The following is a 26432-nucleotide window of genomic DNA, read 5'->3' on the forward strand; positions in this document are numbered from 1 at the left end:
AAAACAGAAAGGCAAAGAGACAAAATGGGGCCACACTCACCCTTTGATAATGGCATTGCCCCGATGACCTAATCACCTCTCAAAGGTTCCACTTGTTAATTTCAATGTGAGTTTTGGAGAGGACAAACATTCAAACCATAGCAGTGAGAGAAACCATAGGAATTGCCCACATTCCCTTTTATGCTTCCAGAGGACTAGAGATTGCTTACCTCATCAGTTTCCAGTACAAGCTAGTTAAAAGCCAGAACCTCAGGCAGATGCTGCTTTGAAGTGAGAATTTCCTCAGTCACTTTGTGTACAGGAGTCTATAAACAAGCTTCTGGATTTTTCTCAGACGAAACTGATCCATGTGTAGCTGTTTATTTGGTGTGTCTGTGGGTGGAGGGAGAATCCTGTGCCTCCTATTCTGTCATCTTGCTGACATCCTTACTGAGATGGTTTGTTTTATATTCTGTAAGTCCTTATATATCTGAAAATATATCTTTATTCATGATGACAGTTTAGCTAGGTATAGATTTTTTATTAAAAGCTATTTTTTTCCCCTTAGGATTTTGAAGATATTATTACACTGTGTTTTCAGTCTCTACTGTGGCTGATAATTCCATTGTAAAATCTAATTAGTGTTGTCCCATGGCTAATCTCTGTTTCTTCTCTAATAGATTTTCTGCTTGTTGCTGATTTATCTATTTCTTCTTGCAATTCTGTTGGTTCTTGCATATTGTATTTTCAGGCTATATTGTTAGATTACACATATATTGATGATACACATGTATTCACTGGTATATAATTGTACATTTGTATTGTTTGATATCTGGCTTGGACATGTAAGGGTTAAACACCATCTACTTTCAATTATGGAGAAAAAAATCATCAGACGCAACCAAAGGCTTGAAATTCTCTGACATTCTTTATGTATGTCATTGTTCTTTTAGTTTCAGGGGTCAGAAATCTGCAAAGTAGCTTAAACAAATTAGGGACTTTATTAACTCAACTAATTGTAAAGGGCAAACATGACGCTGAATGTGTCTGGAATCAGGGAACTAGATGATTCCATAATACTTTTTTCACTTCTTTGCATTTTGACTTTTCTTCTAATGCATTCAGGACTCTTCACATGATGAGGTCATGGTCTTTATCACTTCTAGGATTTTATATGAAGGACTTTGTAACCAGCTAAAGGAAGGATACTACCTTCTCACCTTCAGGTAGAAAATTCCAAGGAAAAGTTTTTGTTCCAACTTTGGACATTTGCCCATTCCTTACCCAATCTCCTGTGCCCAAATAGATGAGTACCATCATTGATCTAGTTTATTTAATATGGTAGCACTGTGGTCAGGAGGCCAAGGGGTAGAATTTGTTACCAAAGGAAGGGAGAAGACGTGCTGAGTAAATAAAAGCAATAATCATAATACCTTTTTCCCACTTTCCCAGAGATTAAGAACATGGCCCTTCTTTAATTCTAAGCTTGTTCTAGCAATATATCTTTATCTTTGCCTTTATGGCGCTTCCTTAGTCTTATCTATGTGTATTTAATAAAGTTTTATGTGCTTTCTTAGCATGTTGTATTTTATAGAATTTATTACCTTGCCTCACAGTTATAGCAGTGTATATCTTCCTTATTAGACTATAATCTCTGTGGTAAAGGACGGTGTCCTTTTCATTTTTTTATCTTTATTTATTCATTAATTCAATCATACATTCATTCTACTAATATTTATTGAGTGCTTCCTTTTTGCCAGATATTGTCATAGCCACTGGGCAAATAGTGGACATTCAATAAATAAATGTCTTCTTGAATAAAACTTCCTGGATATTCTCAGAAAATGTTTCTGTTATGCTACTAAAGTTTTGACAGGCCTGTTGCTTTCATTTCATTTTCCTGTTATTGTAATTTAAAAGCACAAAGTCTAGAGAATGACCTTTGAAATGTTACACATGATGTGCATTTCAAGAGAAAAAATTTGGATTGGCATACCAACCTCCTCATCATGTTTTGAAATGTGATACCCATTTGTTCAGTCAGCCACAGGCTATTTCAGGATACTTTTTAACACCTTGAAGTCACTAAAATAAATTCCACTGCTTCTCAGGGTATCACCAAATAGAACAAAAGGTAGAATAAAAAATGGAAGAAATGAAAACCCCATATTCTGTCCACTTGTTGCGATCATAAAAAATGTTTTAAAATCAAGTCCCTCTTTCTAAGACAAAATAACCTTTCTTTAGAAACAAGCAACTGATGTTCCCACACAGCTTGATATTTTCCTGCAGATCCTGTGATGTTACCAAAAACCTGCATAATACTGTATGTGTGTGTGTGTGTGCGCGCGCGTGCTTGTGTGTGTATGTATGCACAAGTATATGAGTTTATTAAACTCTGTGACACTTACCTACACATTTTCCCAGGACAACTGTATATGGTTTTGGGAAAAATAAAGCATCATGAGCCAGGAAGCTCCTTAGAAAATCAAAAGTGCACTCATGCATTTATTTTTATCCAATATTTTATCTCACCTTTGTGATTTTATACATCCTGTTTGTTATATGTATACTGCTCCCCTTCTTCTGTGTATTCAATTAATTTTAATCTTCCAACTATAACTAACAGGAAATCTTCAACTCACGTAACTTAAACAATAAGGAAATGTATCATGAAACCTAGAGTTTCCTGGATTGGTTAATTCACATCTTAGTGACATCACTGAGATCCTAGATTCTTGCTGTCTCAAAATTCTTTGATCTTTAGCATATCAACTTTGACCTCAAGCTGTTTATCTGATGGTGGCAAGATGGTATCACAACCAGTCACAACAATTTCCTGCTGAAAAGGATCTGTCTTTTCCATGTGTCTTTTTCAGAGTAGAGAAACTATACCCAGAAGCCCCAGGAGACTTCCCCTCATAGCTCATTTGCCAGGGTTAGGTCACAAACCCTGACTAAGCCAATCCCTGGAGAGGGGAATGGGGTTACTACCATGGCTTTGAATTAAAAGTATTTACTTTGGAGTGGTAAAAGAGGAGGGTATATACTGCACAAAATCTAGGCTCTTCCAGCAAGGAAGAAAAGGAAATTTGATATGAAGCAAGTGTTAAGAACAAATAACTTAGATCACCTTTTTTTTTTTTTTTAAAAAGTAGATTTACTTGCCTTTAATAATAAGCGGAATAAGTAAGTTGTACCTACTAAATTAGGAATATCAATTCTTTACTCAGCTTTTGTATGCACTAACCCATGTAAAGAGTTACACTGTTCTTGAATGTGTCTCTCCCTGACCACTGGAGATAGAATTAATCTTTCTATTCTGTGCTATCCATACATACAAACTTGAATGAGCATGTGGAGACACATATTTTAGTTTTTGGAGAGAACAAAACTCTAACAATATTTCAAAGCATCTTTTACAAACTTTTCTCTCTTCAATGAACAATAGTGGCAAGATTACATGGATAAAGACAATGAGAGTGTAGAAGGTTTTGAGTAACTATCTCAATAATTATTCTTCAGATATTGATCAATAATGTGTCATAAAACAGTGTAAAGAAAGATGCTCTTTTCATAAATTATAAATATTTCTTCTATAGAGAGACCAACCTTATTAATTAAAAAAGCTATTATCCCAGTGTGTTTTTTATGGAAAGCCTAGAAAAAAGAAGCCATTTGTAGGTGAGCAAAGAAAATCACTTAATTCACAAAGATATCCTAAATGCCTTTGTTAAAGACATAAGCAATTTTAAATGAACGAATCCATTAATATCTACCAGTGGTTAAATGTAGCATTCTGTTTATTTATGTCAGTAATTGCTATAAATGATAATGATTCTTCATATCGCTAGATATCCAATGCATTATTCATTCCTCCTTAGGCTGAGATATGAGAACATCAGAGCTATTATAGGTTTTATGTAGTGATTTATAGGAAGAATAGATTATTTATTAAAATAATAGACAAATATTAAAGACATTGTTGACTCACTATTTTTCTGATGTTTTATTAACTTTATTATTATTTTTTAAATTTTACAATTTAACATCTTCATGTGGAGCTGAAATTCTAATTAGTGTGAATTTTAGTGTCCTTATTGGAGATCAAATACCTAAGCGTATTGAACATATAATAATATCACCTCTTGTTTTTTGTTAACTCTTTATATGGGTTAGTGTGTAATGAAGCTGAGTAAAGGATTAATATTCCTAATTTAGTAGGTACAAATTATTTATTTTGCTTACTATTAAAAGTGAGTAAATCTACTGTTAAAATAGTTGGAGACCTAAGTTGTTATTGGTTGTAAATATCCTTCCTTGAATATTAAAATCTACTTATTTTTTGTCAGTATCTTTGGCAAATTTTTTTAAGTTGTCTTTTGTTTTCTTGACTTGCCAATGTACTCCATTTGTTATTTCATTCATGCCATCACCTAAGATATGGTGGAGACTCACTGTGCTAACAAAGGCAGGCCATTCCATCTAAAGCTTCTACCTGCTAAAACATAGATAACTGTTTAGTGCTGCTTCTGATTTTTTAAGGACTTAAGCCTGAAAATTTCCTGTCTTAAAAACAACCAACCAAACAAACAAACAAATGAAAAACCTAGTTATTGACCTTACATCCTGTATTCCATGGTTACAGGGTGAGCGTAAAGACAGAATATCTGAGAGCTGGCTCTATGTTTTTCTTTTTCATGTAACTATTTTGGTTCTAGACACACTTTTGTTAGTGAAGCAAGAGTTATGGAGCAAAAATTCTGAATATTTTTATTTTCAGTTCATTAAAGCTTTCTGACTCCTCCTCTCCTCACACACATGAATTTATGTTTTTTTAAAAATAATTACTCTCTAAATTCATGTATAAATTCTGGGCTTATTTTTAGTAAGGAAAGGCTACTTTTATTTTGGATTGGAGAACAGCTATCATAGTATTAAAATTGACTTCAGGCCTGTAATCCCAACACTTTGGGAGGCTGAGGCAGGCAGATCACCTGAGGTTGGGAGTTTGAGACCAGCCTGACCAACATGGAGAAACCCTATCTCTACTAAAAATACAAAATTAGCCAGGCATGGTGGTGTATGCCTGTAATCCCAGCTACTTGGGAGGCTGAGGCAGGAGAATTGCTTGAACCCGGGAGGCAGAGTTTGCAGTGAGCCAAGATCACGCCATTGCACTCCAGCCTGGGCAACAAGATCGAAACTCAGTCTCAAAAAATTAAATTATTTCAATCAGCTATATTAGACATTTGACTTGTACACATTTTTAGCAAGTTGTATATATGTCATCAGGTTATTTCACCACAGAACATATAAATTATTGCTATAACTACAGAAAAATGTCACATACATCTCATTATCACATGACAGATTTCATCTTAGGGAAATAAATGATTTTTAAAAAAAATAATTAAAGTTCAAGTATTTCTAGTTACTGCCAACACATTAATGCACAATTGAGTGACTCCAGAAGACTAAATATGAATGATGGCAGTTGATTTTTTGAAAATCCGGATTATTTGGACAGTCATTTTAAAATTCAGACACAAATTAACTCAGTACTTTGTTAATTTTACAGTCGTGTACTGCATGATGACATTTTGGTCAAATGTGGACCACGTATGCAATGGTGATCCCCTAATATTATACTACGTTGTTTTTACTTTACCTTTTCTATGTTTAGATACACAAATACTTAGCATTGTGTTCCAATTACCTACAGTGTTCAGTACAGCAATATGTTGTACTGGTTTACCTAGAAGCAATGGGCTATACCAGTGGTCCCCAACCTTTTTGGTACCAGGGACTGGTTTCTTGGGAGACAATTTTTCCACGGACTTTGGGAGGGGAATGGTTTTGGGATGATCCAAGCACATTATATTCATTTGGCATTTCATTTCTATTTCTACATTGTAACATATAATGAAATAACTATAGAACTCATCATCATGTAAAATCAGTGGGAGGCCTGAGCTTATTTTCCTGCAACCAGACAGTCCCATCTGGGGGTGATGGGAGACAGCGACAGATCATCAGGCATTAGATTCTCATAAGAAGCATACAAGGTAGATCCCCTGCATGTGCAGTTCACAATAGGGTTTGCACTCCTATGAGAATCTAATGCCACTGCCAATCTGACAGGAGGCAGAGCTCAGGTGGTAATGTGAGAAATGGGGAACAGCTATAAATACAGATGAAGCTTCACTGGCTCACCTGCTGCTCACCCCTCGCTGTGCAGCTCAGTTCCTAACAGGCCACGGACTGGTACCATCTGTGACCTGGGGACTGGGGACCCCCGGGCTATATAGTGTAGCCTAGGTGGGTAGTAGGCGATCTCATATAGGTTTTTGTAAGTATACTCTATGACATTCACACAATGATGGAATCCCCTAATGACACATTTCTCAGAAGTGATTCATGATGTTAAGTGACAGATGACCATATTTTAGACTTGGCCAAAAATCATCTCAACATAGAGTACCTTGCCCTCAGAGGGTTCATAGAAATGATCACAGTCCATTGAGCTCTGAGTCAACTCTGTAGTAGCCCATTCAGATTATTTCTTTAGACCCCGAACAATTTACTGGTCTTAGATAAGACATTTTCTATGCAGTATGTGTGATGCACACTTTTCTGTAATTGTTTGAAAGTGCCAAACTCTATCTTGTCTCGGAGCTACTATAGATGCGGTTTCCTCTGCCTGGAGCTATTTTTGCCCTATTTGCAAGGCTAGATTCATTTTATATATCAGGTTTCAGCCAAGTATCATCACTTCTGAGTTGCCAGTTTTTCACTACTCCATAAGAGTTCCTCTTCCTGTTATTCTCTCTCTTTATGCATTGTTATTTACTTCTCTTTACTTGTTGCAACTTATAATTATGTATCTGTTTATTGTCTGTTGTCCCTTCATTCCTATCTCTCAGAGACTGAAAACTCCATAGGAGCAAGGACACATAATAGATACTATTAATAGACATTTATTAAGTATTTGATGACTGAATGAATGATCCTGGTGTCAAGGCCAGAACCTAATCCTAGGTCTCCAGAATCCCTATTATTGTACATTAGCCACTGCACACTTACAATAAAATATCAATTAAATTATTTCCTATCTTCTACCCATGTAGAAAATAATCCTTCACATGACCTAAATTCAACCACTGTCTAATTTCCATGATATATTTGGGAAGCATAACAGAACTAAGTAATTAAGGCCTCTCTATGAATGTTATTGAAATAATACAATATCAAGAACAGTAGGATTCAGAACAGAAAGAAAATGAAAGCTTTTTTCTATTGTAGGAACCCACCTCTTGCATCAGTGTGTGCTGGATGTGAGGCATGGAGTCAAAGAAGATCATTTTAGAGCTTTAAGATTTAATGACTGCCCCACTGGGTTTCAGACTGGCATGGGGCCTGTGGCCTCTTTGTTTTGGCCAATTTCTCCCATTTGGAAGGGAAACATTTACTGCAAAATAAAGTTTTTTTCAACAGTTAAAAAGCTTCTGCTTTTCAAAAAGACTGATCGACTCTAAACCAATAAAAACTTTTGACTTTAAGTCAATAGTTACCTTCTTTAAAGATAAATCATTTCTTTTGTTTGTGCTTCTTTTCTCTGAATTTTGGAAAATTAATAGAAAAAGAGTAAAACATTTGATATCTATTCAATTCAGCTTAAGATCTATTTATTTTCCTTTAAAAACAGAACAAAACAAAAATTAATTATTCAATATCACTCCCTCTACACACACAGACATATGCCCATCCTGCATTTTTTTCAAACACAAGTTATCTTGGAGACTTACTTGATTAACTTAGGTGTGAAATAATTTTCTTGTCTATATCAAGGACAGAATGACAAATATTCTCAGATTCTCTTAGCAACAGGCATTTGATTTGCTTTCTTGAATAGAGCCTTGTAAAGTTTCCTTTGTAGGAGAAATACCATATTTGAAAATGTTGTCATATTGTTGTTTTAGTATTTTCATATTATTATTTTATTACTAAATAAATTTATGTAACTTTAGAAATAGAAAGTGGTATGGTTTGGCTCTGCATTCCCACCCAAATCTCAGGTTGAATTGTAATCTCCACATGTTGGAAGAGAGGCCTGGTGGGAGATGATTGGATCATGGAGTGGATTTCTCCCTTGCTGTTCTTACGATAGTAAGTGAGTTCTCATGAGAACTGATGGTTTTAAAGTGTGGTACTTCCTGCCCCCGACCATCTCTCCTGCCACTATGTAAAGTGTGCCTTGCTTCCCCTTCCCTTCCGCCATGATTGTAAGTTTCCTGAGGCCTCCCCAGCCATGTGGAACTGTGAGGCAATTAAACCTATTTTCTTTATAAATTACCCACTCTCAGGTATTTCTTTGTCACAGTGTGAAAAAGGACTAATATGGAAAAATTGGTACTGGTTGTTTGGGGCACTGCTATAAAGATACCTGAAAATGTGGAAGTGACTTTGGAACTGGGAAGCAGGCAGAGGTTGGAACAGTTTGGAGGGCTCAGAAGAAGAAAGGAAGATGTGGGGAAGTTTGGAACTTCCTAGAGACTAGTTGAATGATTGTGACCAAAATGCTGATAGTGATATGAACAATGAAGCCCAGGCTGGGGTAGTCTCAGATGAAGATGAGAAACTTACCAGGAACAGGAGCAAAGGTCACTCTTCCTATGCTTTAGCGAAGAGATTAGCAGCATTTTGCCCCTGCCCTAGAGATCCTAGACATGGAACTTTGAATTCAAAGAGATGATTTAGGGTGTCTGACAGAAGAAATTTCTAAGCAGCAAAGCATTCCAGCTTTTTCTGAAGTATACAATCATGTGTGTTCACAAAGAGATTGTCTGAAATTAGAGCTTATGTTTAAAAGGGAAGTAGAGCGTAAAAGTTTGGAAAATGTGCAGCTTGATTGTGTGATGAGAAAAAAGAAAAACCCATTTTATGGGAAGAAATTTAAGCTGCTTGCTGTTGGAATTTGCATAAGTAAAGAAAAGCCAAATACTAATAGCCAAGACAATGGAGAAAATGTCTCCAGGGCATTTCAGAGATCTACATGGCATAGCCTCCTATCACAGGCCTGGAGGCCTGGGAGGAAAAAGTGGTTTTGTGGGCCAGGCCCAGGGCCTTGCTGCTCTGTGAAACCTCTGGACATAGTGCCCTGTGTCCTGGCTGGTCCAGCTCCAGTTGTGGCTAAAAGGGGCCAAGGAACAGCTTGGGCTGTTGCTTCAGAAGGTGCAAGCCCCAAACCTGTGCAGCTTTCACGTGGTGTTGGGCTTACAGTTGTGCAGAAGGCAAGAGTTGAGCTTTGGGAGCCTCCACCTAGCTTTCAAAGGATGTATGGAAACACCTAGATGTCCAGACAGAAGTCTGCTGCTGGGGTGGAACCCTTGTGGAGAACCTTCATTAGGGCGATGCAGAGGGGAGGGCAATGCAGAGGGCAATGTTGCCTAGGGGAGCTGTAAGAAGAGGGCCACCATCCTCCAGACCCTAGAATGGTAGATACACCAACGGCTTGCACTGTGCACCTGGAAAAGTCACAGGCACTCAATGCCAGCTAGTGAAAGCAGCCACGGGGGCTGTACACTGCAGAGTCACAGAAGTGGAGCTGTCTGAGGCTGTAGGAACCCACCTCTTGCATCAGTGTGTGCTGGATATGAGGCATGGAGTCAAAGAAGATCATTTTAGAGCTTTAAGATTTAATGACTGCCCCACTGGATTTCAGACTGGCATGGGGCCTGTGGCCTCTTTGTTTTGGCCAATTTCTCCCATTTGGAATGGAAACATTTACCCAATGCCTGTACCCCCATTGCATCTTGGAAGTAACTAACTTGTTTTTGATTTTACAGGCTTATAGGTGGAAGGGACTTGCCTTGTCTCAGAACTTGGACTTTTGAGTTAATGCTGGAATGAGTTAAGACTTTGGGGGACTGTTGGGAAGGCATGATTGATATTGAAATGTGAAAAGGACATGAGATTTTGCAGGGGCCAGGGACAGAATGATATGGTTTGGCTCTGTGTCCCCTCCCAAATCTCATTTTGAATTGGAATTCCCACATGTTGGAGGAGGGGCCTGGTGGGAGATAATTGGATCATGGGGGTGGATTTCTCCCTTGCTGTTCTCATGATAGTGAGTGAGTTCTCATGAGAGCTGATGGTTTTGAAGTGTGGCACTTCCCACCTCACTCTCTCTTTATCTCTCCTGCCACCATGAAAGATGTGCCTTGCTTCCCCTTCGCCTTCTGCCATGATTGTAATTTTCCTGAGGCCTCCCCAGCCATATGGAACTGTGATTCAATTAAACCTCTTTTCCTTATAAATTACCCAGTATTAGGTAGCTCTTTATAGCAGTATGAAAATGGACTAACACAGAAAATTTCTTAGAGATCATCTAGTCCAATACCCTCATTTAAAATTTATTTTTTAAAGTAACATAATTAACATTTTTTGAAATGTAGTTGAAATTAACAAATTGTAAACAAATATTTAAATAAAGAATAATTTCTTATTTTCTTATCTCATTAAAAAGAAGGGGAAATCTACTTCTCTAAATGTTTCAGCAACTCTTTTATTCCAGGGTCTCATTTTTGCCCCCATTTGGATTTTCCTTAACATATTTTCTAAATCCTAGCTAGAGCACATCTCTGTTTTATCTTGTTTCAAATAATGAGGACTTTTTAATACCTAAATTATGCTATGTTCTATGCAACTATTTGTGGCTTTAGGGAACCAAATGTTTTTAAGCTTTTTTTGAGGTTTAGAACTTTGATTTTAATAACACCAGTAATAAAAATGATATCTGGATTTTTAAAACAAAGCTTTGCTCACCTCTTTACCACATCTAAGGATCTTTTTCTCTTAATTTCAGATTGATTAATCTCCATCTGAGGTAGCACTTCTGTTTTCCTCAGGCCAGTTTTGGCCAACGCAGTTTTCCCTTTGTCCTGAGGTGGCAAGCCATTTCCTGTCTCCTTTCCTCTCTAAATGTTTACACTAAAGCCTTTTCTAATTTATTGTTACACTCAGCAAATAGAAGAAGCTCAGTAAATATTAATTGAATGTGAATAAAAGTGTAATTTATTGTATTTTTACCATAAATGTTATTTATTCAATTTTCAAATTTATTTGGTTGGTAAACTTAACGTATCATGTGACTTTATTTTATTTCATAATATATCATAACATTTATCCTGTAAGTAAATTTCCTTAGTGTTTTATATTTTCCTGAAAACCTTATCAAGTAATACAGGAAGAAAATGATATATATCTGAGGGAACAAATTGAAACTTATCTTTACTTTTTAAAACAAAATATTTTAAGACTCTTAAGGACAGAGGCTTTGCTATTTATTTGTTTTATGATCTTCCATTTCATCTGCTATACAAGTTAAATAACAGATTGCTATTAAAGTCGTAGAATTCAAAAAATAGAAGATTTGTATTAGACTCATGTTCCTGATATTTCTGAGCAAGAAGGAATTTTAGTGATGGTCCAATCTAAACTTCTATTTTTCAGACAAGGAAAATGAAACATCAGAGACTGTTGCAGCTAGTATAGTGTGTGCCGTATACACATGCACAAACTCACACACACACTAATACAAATAGCCAATGTGTATTCAGTATTTTGGTTAATAGGTAGAATTCTTTTTTTTATTTTTTATTTTTTATTTTATTATTATTATACTTTAAGTTTTAGGGTACATGTGCACAATGTGCAGGTTAGTTACATATGTATACATGTGCCATGCTGGTGTGCTGCACCCATTTAGCATTAGGTATATCTCCTAATGCTATCCCTCCCCTGTCCCCCCACCCCACAACAGTCCCTAGAGTGTGATGTTCCCCTTCCTGTGTCCATGTGTTCTCATTGTTCATTTCCCACCTATGAGTGAGAACATGCGGTGTTTGGTTTTTTGTCCTTGTGATAGTTCACTGAGAATGATGATTTCCAATTTCATCCATGTCCCTACAAAGGACATGAACTCATCATTTTTTATGGCTGCATAGTATTCCATGGTGTATATGTGCCACATTTTCTTAATCCAGTCTATCATTGTTGGACATTTGGTTTGGTTCCAAGTCTTTGCTGTTGTGAATAGTGCCACAATAAACATACGTGTGCATGTGTCTTTATAGCAGCATGATTTATAGTCCTTTGGGTATATACCCAGTAATGGGATGGCTGGGTCAAATGGTATTTCAAGTTCTAGATCCCTGAGGAATCGCCACACTAACTTCCACAATGGTTGAACTAGTTTACACTCCCACCAATAGTGTAAAAGTGTTCCTATTTCTCCACATCTTCTCCAGCACCTGTTGTTTCCTGACTTTTTCATGATTGCCATTCTAATTGGTGTGAGATGGTATCTCATTGTGGTTTTGATTTGCATTTCTCTGATGGCCAGTGATGGTGAGCATTTTTTCATGTGTCTGTTGGCTGCCTAAATGTCTTCTTTTGAGAAGTGTCTGTTCATGTCCTTCGCCCAGTTTTTGATGGGGTTGTTTGTTTTTTTCTTGTAAATTTGTTTGAGTTCATTGTAGATTCTGGATATTAGCCCTTTGTCAGATGAGTAGGTTGCGAACATTTTCTGCCATTTTGTAGGTTGCCTGTTCACTCTGATGGTAGTTTCTTTTGCTGTGCAGAAGCTCTTTAGTTTAATTAGATCCCATTTGTCAATTTTGGCTTTTGTTGCCATTGCTTTTGGTGTTTTAGACATGAAGTCCTTGCCCATGCCTATGTCCTGAATGGTAATGCCTAGGTTTTCTTCTAGGGGTTTTATGGTTTTAGGTCTAACATTTAAGTCTTTAATCCATCTTGAATTAATTTTTGTATAAGGTGTAAGGAAGGGATCCAGTTTCAGCTTTCTACATATGGCTAGCCAGTTTTCCCAGCAACATTTATTAAACAGGGAATCCTTTCCCCATTGCTTGTTTTTGTCAGGTTTGTCAAAGATCAGATAGTTGTAGATATGCAGTGTTATTTCTGAGGGCTCTGTTCTGTTCCACTGATCTATATCTCTGTTTTGGTACCAGTACCATGCTGTTTTGGTTACTGTAGCCTTGTAGTATAGTTTGAAGTCAGGTAGCATGATGCCTCCAGCTTTGTTCTTTTGGCTTAGGATTGACTTGGCGATGAGGGCTCTTTTTTGGTTCCATATGAACTTTAAAGTAGTTTTTTCCAATTCTGTGAAGAAAGTCATTGGTAGCTTGATGGGGATGGCATTGAATCTATAAATTACCTTGGGCAGTATGGCCATTTTCATGATATTGATTCTTCCTACCCATGAGCATGGAATGTTCTTCCATTTCTTTGTATCCTCTTTTATTTCATTGAGCAGTGGTTTGTAGTTCTCCTTGAAGAGGTCCTTCACGTCCCTTGTAAGGTGGATTCCTAGGTATTTTATTCTCTTTGAAGCAATTGTGAATGGGAGTTCACTCATGATTTGGCTCTCTGTTTGTCTGTTATTGGTGTATAAGAATGCTTGTGATTTTTGTACATTGATTTTGTATCCTGAGACTTTGCTGAAGTTGTTTATCAGCTTAAGAAGATTTTGGGCTGTGACAATGGGGTTTTCTAGATATAAATCATGTCATCTGCAAACAGGGACAATTTGACTTCCTCTTTTCCTAATCGAATACCCTTTATTTCCTTCTCCTGCCTAATTGCCCTGGCCAGAACTTCCAACACTATGTTGAATAGGGGTGGTGAGAAAGAGCATCCCTGTCTTGTGCCAGTTTTCAAAGGGAATGCTTCCAGTTTTTTCCCATTCAGTATGATATTGGCTGTGGGTTTGTCATAGATAGCTCTTATTATTTTGAGATATGTCCCATCAATACCTATTTTATTGAGAGTTTTTAGCATGAAGTGTTATTGAATTTTGTCAAAGGCCTTTTCTGCATCTATTGAGATAATCATGTGGTTTTTGTCTTTGCTTCTGCTTATATGCTGGATTACATTTATTGATTTGCATATATTGAACCAGCCTTGCAACCCAGGGATGAAGCCCACTTGATCATGGTGGAGAAGCTTTTTGATGTGCTGCTGGATTCGGTTTGCCAGTATTTTATTGAGGATTTTTGCATCGATGTTCATCAAGGATATTGGTCTAAAATTCTCTTTTTTGGTTGTGTCTCTGCCCGGCTTTGGTATCAGGATGATGCAGGCCTCATAAAATGAGTTAGGGAGGATTCCCTCTTTTTCTATTGATTGGAATAGTTTCAGAAGGAATGGTACCAATTCCTCCTTGTACCTCTGGTAGAATTCAGCTGTGAATCCATCTGGTCCTGGACTCTTTTTGGTTGGTAAGCTATTGATTATTGCCACAATTTCAGAGCCTTTTATTGGTCTATTCAGAGATTCAATTTCTTCCTGGTTTAGTCTTGGGAGGGTGTATGTGTCAAGGAATTTATCCATTTCTTCTAGATTTTCTAGTTCATTTGCGTAGAGGTGTTTGTAGTATTCTCTGATGGTAGTTTGTATTTCTGTGGGATCAGTGGTGATATCCCCTTTATCATTTTTTATTGCATGTGTTTGATTCTTCTCTCTTTTCTTCTTTATTAGTTTTGCTAGCAGTCTATCAATTTTGTTGATCCTTTCAAAAAACCAGCTCCTGGATTCATTAATTTTTGAAGGGTTTTTTGTGTCTCTATTTCCTTCAGTTCTGCTCTGATTTTAGTTATTTCTTGCCTTCTGCTAGTTTTTGAATGTGTTTGCTCTTGCTTTTCTAGTTCTTTTAATTGTGATGTTAGGGTGTCAATTTTAGATCTTTCCTGCTTTCTCTTGTGGGCATTTAGTGCTATAAATTTCCCGCTACACAATGCTTTGAATGTGTCCCAGAGATTCTGGTATGTTGTGTCTGTTCTCATTGATTTCAAAGAACATCTTTATTTCTGCCTTCATTTCGTTATGTACCCAGTAGTCATTCAGGAGCAGGTTGTTCAGTTTCCATGTAGTTGAGTGGTTTTGAGTGAGTTTCTTAACCCTGAGTTCTAGTTTGATTGCACTGTGGTCTGAGAGACAGTTGGTTATAATTTCTGTTCTTTTACATTTGCTGAGGAGAGCTTTACTTGCAACTATTCGGTCAATTTTGGAATAGGTGTGGTGTGGTGCTGAAACAAATGTATATTCTGTTGATTTGGGGTGGAGAGTTCTGTAGATGTCTATTAGGTCCGCTTGGTGCAGAGCTGAGTTCAATTCCTGGGTATCCTTGTTAACTTTCTGTCTCATTGATCTGTCTAATGTTGACAGTGGGGTGTTAAAGTCTCCATTATTATTGTGTGGGAGTCTAAGTCTCTTTGTAGGTCACTCAGGACTTGCTTTATGAATCTGGGTGCTCCTGTATTGGGTGCATATATATTTAGGATAGTTAGCTCTTCTTGTTGAATTGAACCCTTTACCATTATGTAATGGCCTTCTTTGTCTCTTTTGATCTTTGTTGGTTTAAAGTCTCTTTTATCAGAGACTAGGATTGCAACCCCTGCCTTTTTTTGTTTTCCATTTGCTTGGTAGATCTTCCTCCATCCTTTTATTTTGAGCCTATGTGTGTCTCTGCACGTGAGATGGGTTTCCTGAATACAGCACACTGATGGGTCTTGACTCTTTATCCAATTTGCCAGTCTGTGTCTTTCCATTGTAGCATTTAGTCCATTTACATTTAAAGTTAATATTGTTATGTGTGAATTTGATCCTGTCATTATGATGTTAGCTGGTGATTTTTTTCGTTAATTGGTGCAGTTTCTTCCTAGCCTCGATGGTCTTTACAATTTGGCATGATTTTGCAGTGGCTGGTACCGGTTGTTCCTTTCCATGTTTAGTGCTTCCTTCAGGAGCTCTTTTAGGGCAGGCCTGGTGGTGACAAAATCTCTCAGCATTTGCTTGTCTGTAAAGGATTTTATTTCTCCTTCACTTATGAAGCTTAGTTTGGCTGGATATGAAATTCTGGGTTGAAAATTCTTTTCTTTAAGAATGTTGAATATTGGCCCCCACTCTCTTCTGGCTTGTAGAGTTTCGGCCGGGAGATCCGCTGTTACTCTGATGGGCTTCCCTTTGTGGGTAACCTGACCTTTCTCTCTGGCTGCCCTTTACATTTTTTCCTTCATTTCAACTTTGGTGAATCTGACAATTATGTGTCTTGGAGTTGCTGTTCTCGAGGAGTATCTTTGTGGCATTCTCTGTATTTCCTGAATCTGAATGTTGGCCTGCCTTGCTAGATTGGGGAAGTTCTCCTGGATAATATCCTGCAGAGTGTTTTACAACTTGGTTCCATTCTCCCCATCACTTTCAGGTACACCAGTCAGACGTAGATTTGGTCTTTTCACATAGTCCCATATTTCTTGGAGGCTTTGTTCATTTCTTTTTATTCTTTTTTCTCTAAACTTCCCTTCTCGCCTCATTACATTCTTTTCATCTTCCATCACTGATACCCTTTCTTCCAGTCGATCGCATCGGCTCCTGAGGCTTCTGCATTCTTCACATAGTTCTCGAGCCTTGGCTGTCAGCTCCATCAGCTCCTTTAAGCACTTCTCTGTATTGGTTATTCTAGTTATACATTCGTCTAAATTTTTTTCTAAGTTTTCAACTTCTTTGCCTTTGGTTTGAATTTACTCCTGTAGCTCGGAGTAGTTTGATCATCTGAAGCCTTCTTCTCTCAACTCGTCAAAGTCATTCTCCGTCCAGCTTTGTTCGGTTGCTGGTGAGGAAATGCATTCCTTTGGAGGAGGAGAGGCGCTCTGCTTCTTAGAGTTTCCAGTTTTTCTGCTCTGTTTTTTCCCCCATCTTTGTGGTTTTATCTACTTTTGGTCTTTGATGATGGTGATGTACAGATGGGTTTTTGGCGTGGATGTCCTTTCTGTTTGTTAGTTTTCCTTCTAACAGACAGGACCCTCAGCTGCAGGTCTGTTGGAGTTTGCTAGAGGTCCTCTCCAGACCCTGTTTGCCTGGGTACCAGCAGCGGTGGCTGCAGAACAGCAGATTTTCGTGAACTGCGAATGCTGCTGTCTGATCGTTCCTCTGGAAGTTTTGTCTCAGAGGAGTACTGGGCCGTGTGAGGTGTCAGTCTGCCCCTGCTGGGGGGTGCCTCCCAGTTAGGCTGCTTGGGGGTCAGGGGTCAGGGACCCACTTGAGGAGACAGTCTGCCCATTCTCAGATCTCCAGCTGTGTGCTGGGAGAAGCACTGCTCTCTTCACAGCTGTCAGACAGGGACATTTAAGTCTGCAGAGGTTACTGCTGTCTTTTTGTTTGTCTGTGCCCTGCCCCCAATGGTGGAGCCTACAGAGGCAGGCAGGCCTCCTTGAGCTGTGGTGGGCTCCACCCAGTTCGAGCTTCCCTGCTGCTTTGTCTACCTAAGCAAGCCTGGGCAATGGCGTGCGCCCCTCCCGCAGCCTCGCTGCCGCCTTGCAGTTTGAGCTCAGACTGCTGTGCTAGCAATCAGTGAGACTCCGTGGGCGTAGGACCCTCCAAGCCAGGTGTGGGATATAATCTCCTGGTTCACTGTTTTTTAAGCCTGTCGGAAAAGCGCAGTATTCAGGTGGGAGTGACCCGATTTTCCAGGTGCCGTCTGTCACCCCTTTCTTTGACTAGGAAAGGGAACTCCCTGACCCCTTGCACTTCCCGAGTGAGGCAATGCCTCGCCCTGCTTTGGCTCGTGCATGGTGCGCTGCACCCACTGACCTGCGCCCACTGTCTGGCACTCCCTAGTGAGATGAACCCGGTACCTCAGATGGAAATGCAGAAATCACCCGTCTTCTGCGTCACTCACGCTGGGAGCTGTAGACCAGAGCTGTTCCTATGCGGCCATCTTGGCTGCTCCCCAGTTAGTAGGTAGAATTCTAAATGCTCTACCTTGTTAATCTTGATAACTTTCCATATATATATATATACTTTTTTTTTTGATACAGAATCTCTTTCTGTCTCCCAGGCTGGAGTGCAGTGGCCTGATCTCAGCTCAGTGCAACCTCTGCCTCCCGGGTTCAAGCGATTCTCATGCCTCAGCCTCCTGAGTAGTTGGGATTACAGGTGCGCACCACCATGCCCAGCTAATTTTTGTATTTTTAGTAGAGACAGGGCTTCACCATATTGGTCAGGCTGGTCTTTAACTCCTGACGTCATGATCCGCCCACCTCGGCTTCCCAAAGTGCTGGGATTACAGGCATGAACCACCACGCCCAGCCACTGAGATATATGTTGTTTTTATCTCCATTTTACAGATGAAAAAATTGGCCCAGGGAGGTTAAATAAGTTCACCATCATCACATAATTAGTAAGTGGTAAAGCTGGGAGTAGGATCTATTTATTTAATCTCTTTAGGCCTCACTCTTAAACACATATACTGTATTGCTTCTCTGATTAGAGCTGAGATATTCTGAGCCCTAATTCCTAATCCTGTAATGTTTCCATTATGGGTATTCTCTGAAAGGTTTGGAGATGGCTGAGGGTTATAAGTGAGACATATATATTAGAGTGGCAGTGAAAATAGTGGGAAATGGGAATGAAAGTAAGCTGGTGAAACTGGCAGAATGAAAAGAGGAGCAAGGAGATATTTTAGAAGGAATGTTGGTTTGGAATTCTGGCTGGACAAGTAATAATAAAATATCGGAAGAAAATAGATCTTTCTGAGTAATCAGAGAAATAATACTTGTTCAGAGGAGTTTAAACTCAATCGCTATTTGAGGGTTGGTTCTTCCCAAGAGGAGTAGCAAAACAAGAGATAATATCAAAGCTCATCTACTGAAATTTCTATTAAATACCTTCCTCATCATGCCTTTCCTTCTTTCGAAATAAATTTTCTATCATGATTGTTATTTGTCTTTTACAAGGTTTCCTCAAATGATATTGGAAGGACATCTAGACAGAGGACATAAAGGCCACTCTTCTTATTAGGCTTTTGCTGAGCTGTGAATATTTAAGAGATGAGGCGTAAGATCATCATTATTGATGTTATTTTTCCTTATGAGGGGTTCTTTCATAAATGGCACAGAGGGCAAGTGGTAAAGGACATGGAATTCAGGCTCCTCATTTCACTTCCTGCTGATGTGTGAATAACTCAGGGGCAACACACAACGATTTTACTTTATGCCATTTGGCATTTCATTCAGGCAGTTGAATTGTTGCTGCTCTCTTACCAGAGGTCTTAGTAGGGCCATTTTAGTAGATCTGTGCTTTGGAAGAATTCAGAATTACTTGAAAATTCCAGTTACTAACATATGCTTTATGAAACAAATTATATGAAAAGAGCAGTTATATTGTTTATTATAAAGTTAGTCTAAGTAGAATTTTCTGGATTGTTTTTAAAGGAAGCCCACTCACATCATAATTAAATATGTATTGAAATAAGAGAAATTTGGGGTATAAAATTTTACTAATTATGACTCTGTCTTGTATTGTCATTTTGAAAATGTGTTTGAGCCACATAATTCTATGCTCCACAAAGCAAACTTCCAATTAACTTGGACTACTAATTGGCAATAACAAAACAAAACATCCTTGTGTAACATTACACGTAAATGTCTTACTATCAAGATTAGCTAATGATCTATATCTTAATTTTATGAATGACAATAACTCCACTATACTGATTATCAATCCAGAAAATGTTAAAGTCAGAGGAGAATATTGGCATTGAGGTGTGAATTTGAAAGCATTAGTATTATAAGATTGAAAGTAGTGTTCTAGTGAATGAATGTAAGTATATATAGAGATAATTATCCTGGGAACATGTTTAATTTAGCTTTAGTATGCAGTGTTAAATGACTTTATTTAATAATAAAACAGAATGAATCTAGTAAGTTTAGACTGGACAAATTTACTATCGACAGTAAGTGCCTAGGAATTGGTAGAAGGTGCAGACTGTATGACAATGAAATCTAAATATTCTTAGAAGTTCCTTCTTTTTTTATTTTTCAGATTGTTGCCATTCCCCATCTCCTGCCTTGAATCTTAGAATGAAATCTGTTATTGACTGTGAACTAATTTAATGAAGGAGTGTTAAATATTCAGTGAAGCAGCAAATCTGCTCACATTTTTATTAACATATATTTTTGAAGAAACAAAGCAAGTCTACAGGCATAAAACAATGTTATGTCTATATGTCATGTATGTGCAGGTATTGAATCAGGACTAAAATATCTCTGATATTCTATGACACCACCATACTACAGAGCCACAGAGCTCATATTTAGAGAATTCATTATATTACTTAGTACTAAATATACTGCCACCAGCTAGGCTGGACAAATTTGCTATTGGACAAAGTTGGAAAAGGCCACAACAGAGGAAAAAATTATTTTCTTATTTATAAAGAAAGGGAATTTATAAAATTATGGAAAGAACATAAAAAAAATAAGGCTAGAGTCAAGAAAAAGCACTTGTAAAATAAGATGCTGATTATAGTGCTAGAATTAGAGAAGCTGATACAATAGGGAAAGTCATCTGTAAAGGTATTATCTCTTGAAATTAAACATAGAAATGTGAATAAGAAAACATCTATGTGTGAATGGATTTTGAGTGGGGCAGATAAGTGTTTTTAGCAAAGAACAGCACAAATCAAGTACCCCCAAATTCTGCAAGAAACAAACAAAACCCCATCGCCTACCTCACCAAAAATTATCTGACACAGTTGGGCTAAATCCATGTCATCAACTTAGAAATTTTGCTTTGGAAACCAGCAAGTGAAGTTGAGTCATATTTTCAGAGGCTTCCTCTTCCTCTTTGGAAAATCATCAACACATTTTCATTTTGTAAGCTATGTTTTTTTTTTTTAACCAGCATTGATTTTGAAAGCTTTATCCAATTCTTGGTTCTTGAATGTCCCTGAAGATATTTTTGAAGGATTATGCAAAGTGTTGCTCCCTCTGGAACTCCCATGTAGGCCCTGGAGATGTTGGGAAATGCTTGTGAGTAATTTTCATGCATAGAAAAGGACACTTAGCTGAATGCTAGATTGTAATTCAATCAGGAAGTTCTGATGACATTCTAAAACTGTACAGTCTGAATGCTTTATGAATAATACCACATTGCCAACACTGAATTACAGCTAGTATTTTTACACGAGGACTAGGAATACTAGGAACATAAAACAATTTTATAGCCAGTTACCTTTGAGGTTGAGGGAGATGACAATTCATCACACAGAGGTCTTTAGTGCATCCCACAAAGATTATAATATGTGTAAGAGTGAAGGCTTGCCACTTGTTAGTCTATGAGAAGGATTTAAGTATAGAGGACACAGTGGTCTGCAAAACATTATAGGACTTGTGAAATGAGGACAGGGTTGCAATGCTTTTGAGGACACTCGGGTTGCCAGGAACACAAATCCTAGTCCTCATAAATACCACATTTGTGCTTTAATCATAAAAATTCTATTGAGACTAACCTTTCAGTGAGGGAATATTATCTAAAAAGAACACAGTCATTTCAGCTGCTAAATGAAAAACTTGTATTTTATAAGCCTAGAAAAAAGTGAGTTGAATGTTATCATAAGATAACACATGGTCTTGAGGCACCCTGGGGCGCTGATATCTCACATCACAGCGCAAGCTCAAAACACTCCTAGCTGCTTAATAATTGTCAAAGTTATTTTAATTTGAACCATAACCAATTATTTATGTAAAAGAACTGTAAGAATGATAGTAGGAGAGCAAGAACATGAAAATTTATTTTTTTTCAGGCTTGTTGAGATTAATGAACCCTCAAAAATGTTATTAACTTTGCAGAATGGGTACCACATCTAAACAGCTCTGCATTTCAAAATACCTTGGCTTTCTTCTCAAAAGAAAGAATTAAGTTGATACTCATGACTGAATCAGAAAGGTACTACTGACAGGTGCTCGGCATACTTTCCCCTGCATGACTCACCCTAAAGATACCTTATTTTTTTCCATGAAGCCTTTTTATTCTCATATTTTTCTTTGGTCTTGTTTGAAAGCTCTATTCCCAGTGGCTTGAGAGAAGAAGAATAAACACCCAGGCCCCAGTAGTTTTTTTTTTTTTTTTAAACCCAGGGGGATATGCTCTGCCTATTGTCCTGAACACTAGCCAAAATCCTACTAAAATACAGTATCTAGTATTGCCAAATCCTGCTTAGAGAGACATGAAAAACCTGAGAGTTCCTTCCAGGGCTTGCCACAAAACAGATTATGGGTCTGGAAAATAAAAATAACCAGGAAGTGGCATTATAAATATAGATCAGAGAAAAAAAGCCTTAGTGGTTCCTTGTTCATGGTCCTTAAGAATGTGCAGAAGTTTTGGACAGAGAATACCAACTTGCTTATTTGATCTTCTCTAGGCATAGGTAGAATAAGAGTAAATACCCATAAGAAACTACACAAAGGGTTTAGAGACTGAGCTAAGAAAAAGCCGCCAGTCTAGAGTCAGTAGAAGAAAATTAAGAAATAGAGGGCAGTGGAATGCCAGAGAGAGGAAATACTTTGAACACATTAGCAAAGGAAAAAGAGAAAAAAAATCATATTTGGAGAAGAGACATGAGCTCTGCCCGCATTCTCTTGAGATCTTTTGCTTGATTGAGGGCATGGGCTTTCCCCCTGCCATGATTGAGATAAAAGACTATGATCAGGTAGAGGCAGTGCTTTGGAAGCTGCTTATGTCATTCCTCCCTCCTTTTCTTTTGTCCTGGTTCTGATTTAATTCATGGGTGTGTGTGTGTGTGCGCGTGTGTGTGTGTGTGTGTGTGTGTGTGTTCATGCACACAAGCTTATGTATTAGATGGAGAGGGATTTGAAATTTTTCCTTGTTGAAAGGAAGGCTTCAAATGAAACAGCAATCCATCTCACAGGAAAATTCCCATCCTGGGGATTCCCTTCAAGGCAGAAATTCAAGCAATGATGAGAAAGGTGCCCTTAGACTTGCCCAGTAATGAGATGTTACAAGCCATTAATTTTATGAAACTCCAAAGAAACAGCCAGGCCATAAAAAAAAGGTTAAAAAATAGATCTTCAACGAATCACTGAGAAAATACTAACTTTCCAAGTCCAGGGAATAAATGTGTCTGAGCCCTCTATTTTTCCCTCTCTGCATTATATTTGAAGATAGTTGTGTTTTGTTAGCTTTTTCATTTACCCCCAAAACCCTTGCAAAATGCTTTAGTTTTAGAATTTTCATGTAATTGAGGAGTTAGAAACCCACCAAAGGTAGGGAGTCAAAGCAGAAACAGTTACTCAGATGCCTCTGGTAGCTATCCATTGTTCTAGAGATTAAGTCCATACTCGTTAAGGTAGCTTAAAAGGGATGGCAGGATGGCACTCTTATTTAACTCCTTACCCACATCTCTCCACCTGGACAGCCCCACCCAACCCTCCTACCATACTTATCTCCGTTTTTTGACATGCCATGCCAGGTCACGCTTCTCTCTGGCCTTGGACATTCCATTTCCTCTGCTTCAAATTCCTTTCACTAGGCTAACACCTACTCATGGTGTAGGTTTAGCTTAGACTTCACTTTCTTCAGGAAGCTGACGCCGGTAACATTCCCTCCCCCTCACGTCTGGGTTATGGCCCCTCCTGCGTGCTTCCATTATACCTTCCCTATCTTGGTAGTCTTCACACTATATAATAATTTAGATGCCTATTTACTTGGCTGTAGTAGTCCTCACTAGACTATAAATTCTACCGTTATGTTACAGAAGAGCTCATTCAACATAAACTACCTTTTGTGGAAGGATTATTTCAAACGTGGGGACCTAATTTTAGCTGTGGCAGTACGTGAGAACATTTATAAGGTGAGGTACAACTATACATTCACTTGGTTTCTCTTGAGTGCTCATTCTCTTCCATCTTTGAGTATGTTTTTTACTGCTGTTTTAAAGTATAGCCCTAGGGTTCTTGAAAACCAAAGCTTTTAGCTTCACGTGTAGACTTCATTCAATTTTTTAAAAAGTATTGTCTTGAGGATTGATTGGTTTGAAAGCTTGGTTGTTATGAAAAGCTCTTATCTTTCCAGGGTTATTGCTTAGTTGCTCTTACAGAAACACCTAAACTGTAGGAATATCTTTAATATGCTGTCAAATAGAAAGGTTGGTGATAAATACTTGCCTCTAAAGAATGTTTTAGGAGCTTAGGAAATATGCAAGTCATCCATGAAGCCCTCCTCTCTTTGAACTGCAATTTTTTATTATGAGAGTCAGGATACATTGACTCTACTTTTTTTTTTTTTTTCCTTCTTCACAAGGTCTCTCTCTGTTGCCCAGGCTGGAGTGCAGTGGTGTGATTATAGCTCACTGTAACCTCGAATTCCTGGGCTTAAATGATCCTCCCACCTCAGCTTCCTGAGTAGCTAGGGCTACCGGCATACACCACCATGCCCAGATAATATTTACTTATCGTTCAGACAGCGTCTTGCTGTGTCTCCCGTTGGTCTCAAGCAATCCTTCTGCCTCACCTCCCAGAAGGCTGGAATTACAGGCATAAGCTACTGTGCTCAGCTTGACTCTACTTTTTGTCTCAAAGCCAGGACACCTTATCCCAATGGCATATTTTTATTCCATTATACTCTGTACCATTTTAGTGATTTTTTCCCCTAAGTTCTACACACACTGGTTTCAGAATGATACTGCCAAAAGGAAAGAAGAAGAAATTCACTACACTTTTTTTTTTCTGGGAATGCTAGTAAAATCTGCATCTAAATTATATAAATGGTATTATTGTCTTCTTAAGTGGCACATGGTGTTACAGCTCACGCTTATTATGTCATCATTTACCTTTCATAAGTATTTTCAACATTCTTTTATCAATCAGTTAGTCTTCAACTGTGCTGTCCAAGATGGTAGCCTCTTTTCACATGAAGCTATTGAGCACCTGAAATGTGGCTAGTCTGAATTGAGATGAGCTGTAAATGTAAAATACAGACCAGACTTCAAAGACTTGGTTAAAACAAAAAGGATTCAAAATATTTCATTTTTATCTCAAATAAATGAATTTATATTGATTACATGTTGAAATGATAATCTGAATATATTGGGTTGAGTAAAAGGCATTATTAAAATTAATTTCATCTGTTTCTTTTTACCTTTTTAATGCAGCTACTAAAAAATTAAAACTTGCATACATGGCATGCAATATATATACACTTTTAATTTTTCATTTTAATTTTTGTGGGTACATAGCAGGTGTATATATTTATGAGGTACATGAGATGTTTTGATGCAGGTATGCAATGTATAATAATCACATCATGTAAAATGGGTGTATCCATCCCCTCAAACATTTATCTCTTGGGTCACAAATAATCAAATTATGCTCTTCTTGTTATTTTTACATGTACAATTAAATTATCATTGACTATAGTCACCCTGTTGTGCTGTCAAATACTAAGTCTAATTCATTCTTTCTATTTTTTTTTGTACCCATTAACCATCCCCACGTCCCCCAAACCCCATTGCTGCCTTTCCCAGCCTGTGGTAACCATCCTTCTCCTCTCTATATACATGAGTTCAATTATTTTGATTTTTAGTTTCCACAAATAAGTGAGAACATGGAATGTTTGTCTTTCTGTGCCTGGCTTATTTCACTTAGCATAATGGCCTCCAGTTTCATCCATGTTGTTGCATATGACAGGCTCTAGTTCTTTTCTATGGCTGAATAGTACTACATGATGTATAATATGATGTTTTCTTTATTTACTCATTTGTTGATGAACACTTAGGTTGCTTCCAAATTTTGGCTATTGTGAAGAGTGCTACAACAAACATGGGAATGCAGATATCTTTTTTCTTTTGGATGTATACCCAGCAGTAGGATTCCTGGATCATATAGTATCTCTAGTTTTAATTTTTTGAGGAATCTCAAAACTGTTCTCCATAGTAGTTGCACTGATTTACATTCCCACCAACAGTGTATGAAAGTTCCCTTTTCTCCTCTCCTTTCCAGCATTTGTTTTTGCCTGTCTTTTGGACATAAGCCATTTTAACCGGGATGAGATGATATCTTATTGTAGTTTGACTTGCATTCCTCTGATAATCAATGGTGTTGAAAACCTTGTTATATGCCTTTTGTATGCCTTTTTTTGAGAAATGTCTATTCAAATCTTTTGTTCATCTTTTGATTGGATTATTAGATTTTTTTCCTATAGAGTTGAGTTCCTTATGTATTCTGGTTATGAATCTCTTGTCGTATGGGTTGTTTGCAAATATTTTCTCCCATTTTGTGAGTTGTCTCTTCACTTTATTGATTGTTTCTTTGTTGTGCAGAACTTTTTAACTTAATGTTATCTCATTTGTCCATTTTTGCTTTGATTGCCTGCACTTGTGGGGTATTACTCAAGAAATTCTTGCCCAGAACAATGTCCTGGAGAGTTTCCCTGAAGTTTTCTTTTAGTAATTTCATAGATTGAAGTCTTAGATTTACACCTTCAATCCATTTTGATTTAGTTTTTGTATATGGCGAGAGATAGGCATCTACTTTCATTCTTCTGCATATAGATAACCTGTTTTCCCAGCATCATTT

The 26432-nt window shown here is 37.8% G+C and overlaps 1 protein-coding gene across 16 annotated transcripts in view; it reads left to right on the plus strand.

Moving 5' to 3' along the window:
- The window catches only part of SLC44A5 (solute carrier family 44 member 5), a 514237-nt gene that overhangs the window by 229376 nt on the left and 258429 nt on the right, over positions 1–26432 (plus strand). For 5 of the 16 annotated variants that reach the window (XM_063800302.1, XM_063800312.1, XM_063800297.1 and 2 more), the window contains one exon: positions 23615–23710. The exons of the other annotated variants lie outside the window; for them this stretch is intronic. Coding sequence is in view for 2 of the 5 variants with exons in the window: in XM_054684395.2 (XP_054540370.1) it covers positions 23615–23710 (96 nt within the window). In the remaining 3 variants the exon portion in view is untranslated. The remainder of the gene's footprint in view (positions 1–23614; positions 23711–26432) is intronic. 16 annotated transcript variants of the gene reach the window in all.

Source organism: Pan troglodytes, chromosome 1 (assembly GCF_028858775.2).
Source record: "Pan troglodytes isolate AG18354 chromosome 1, NHGRI_mPanTro3-v2.0_pri, whole genome shotgun sequence".
Classification (NCBI taxonomy): domain Eukaryota; kingdom Metazoa; phylum Chordata; class Mammalia; order Primates; family Hominidae; genus Pan; species Pan troglodytes.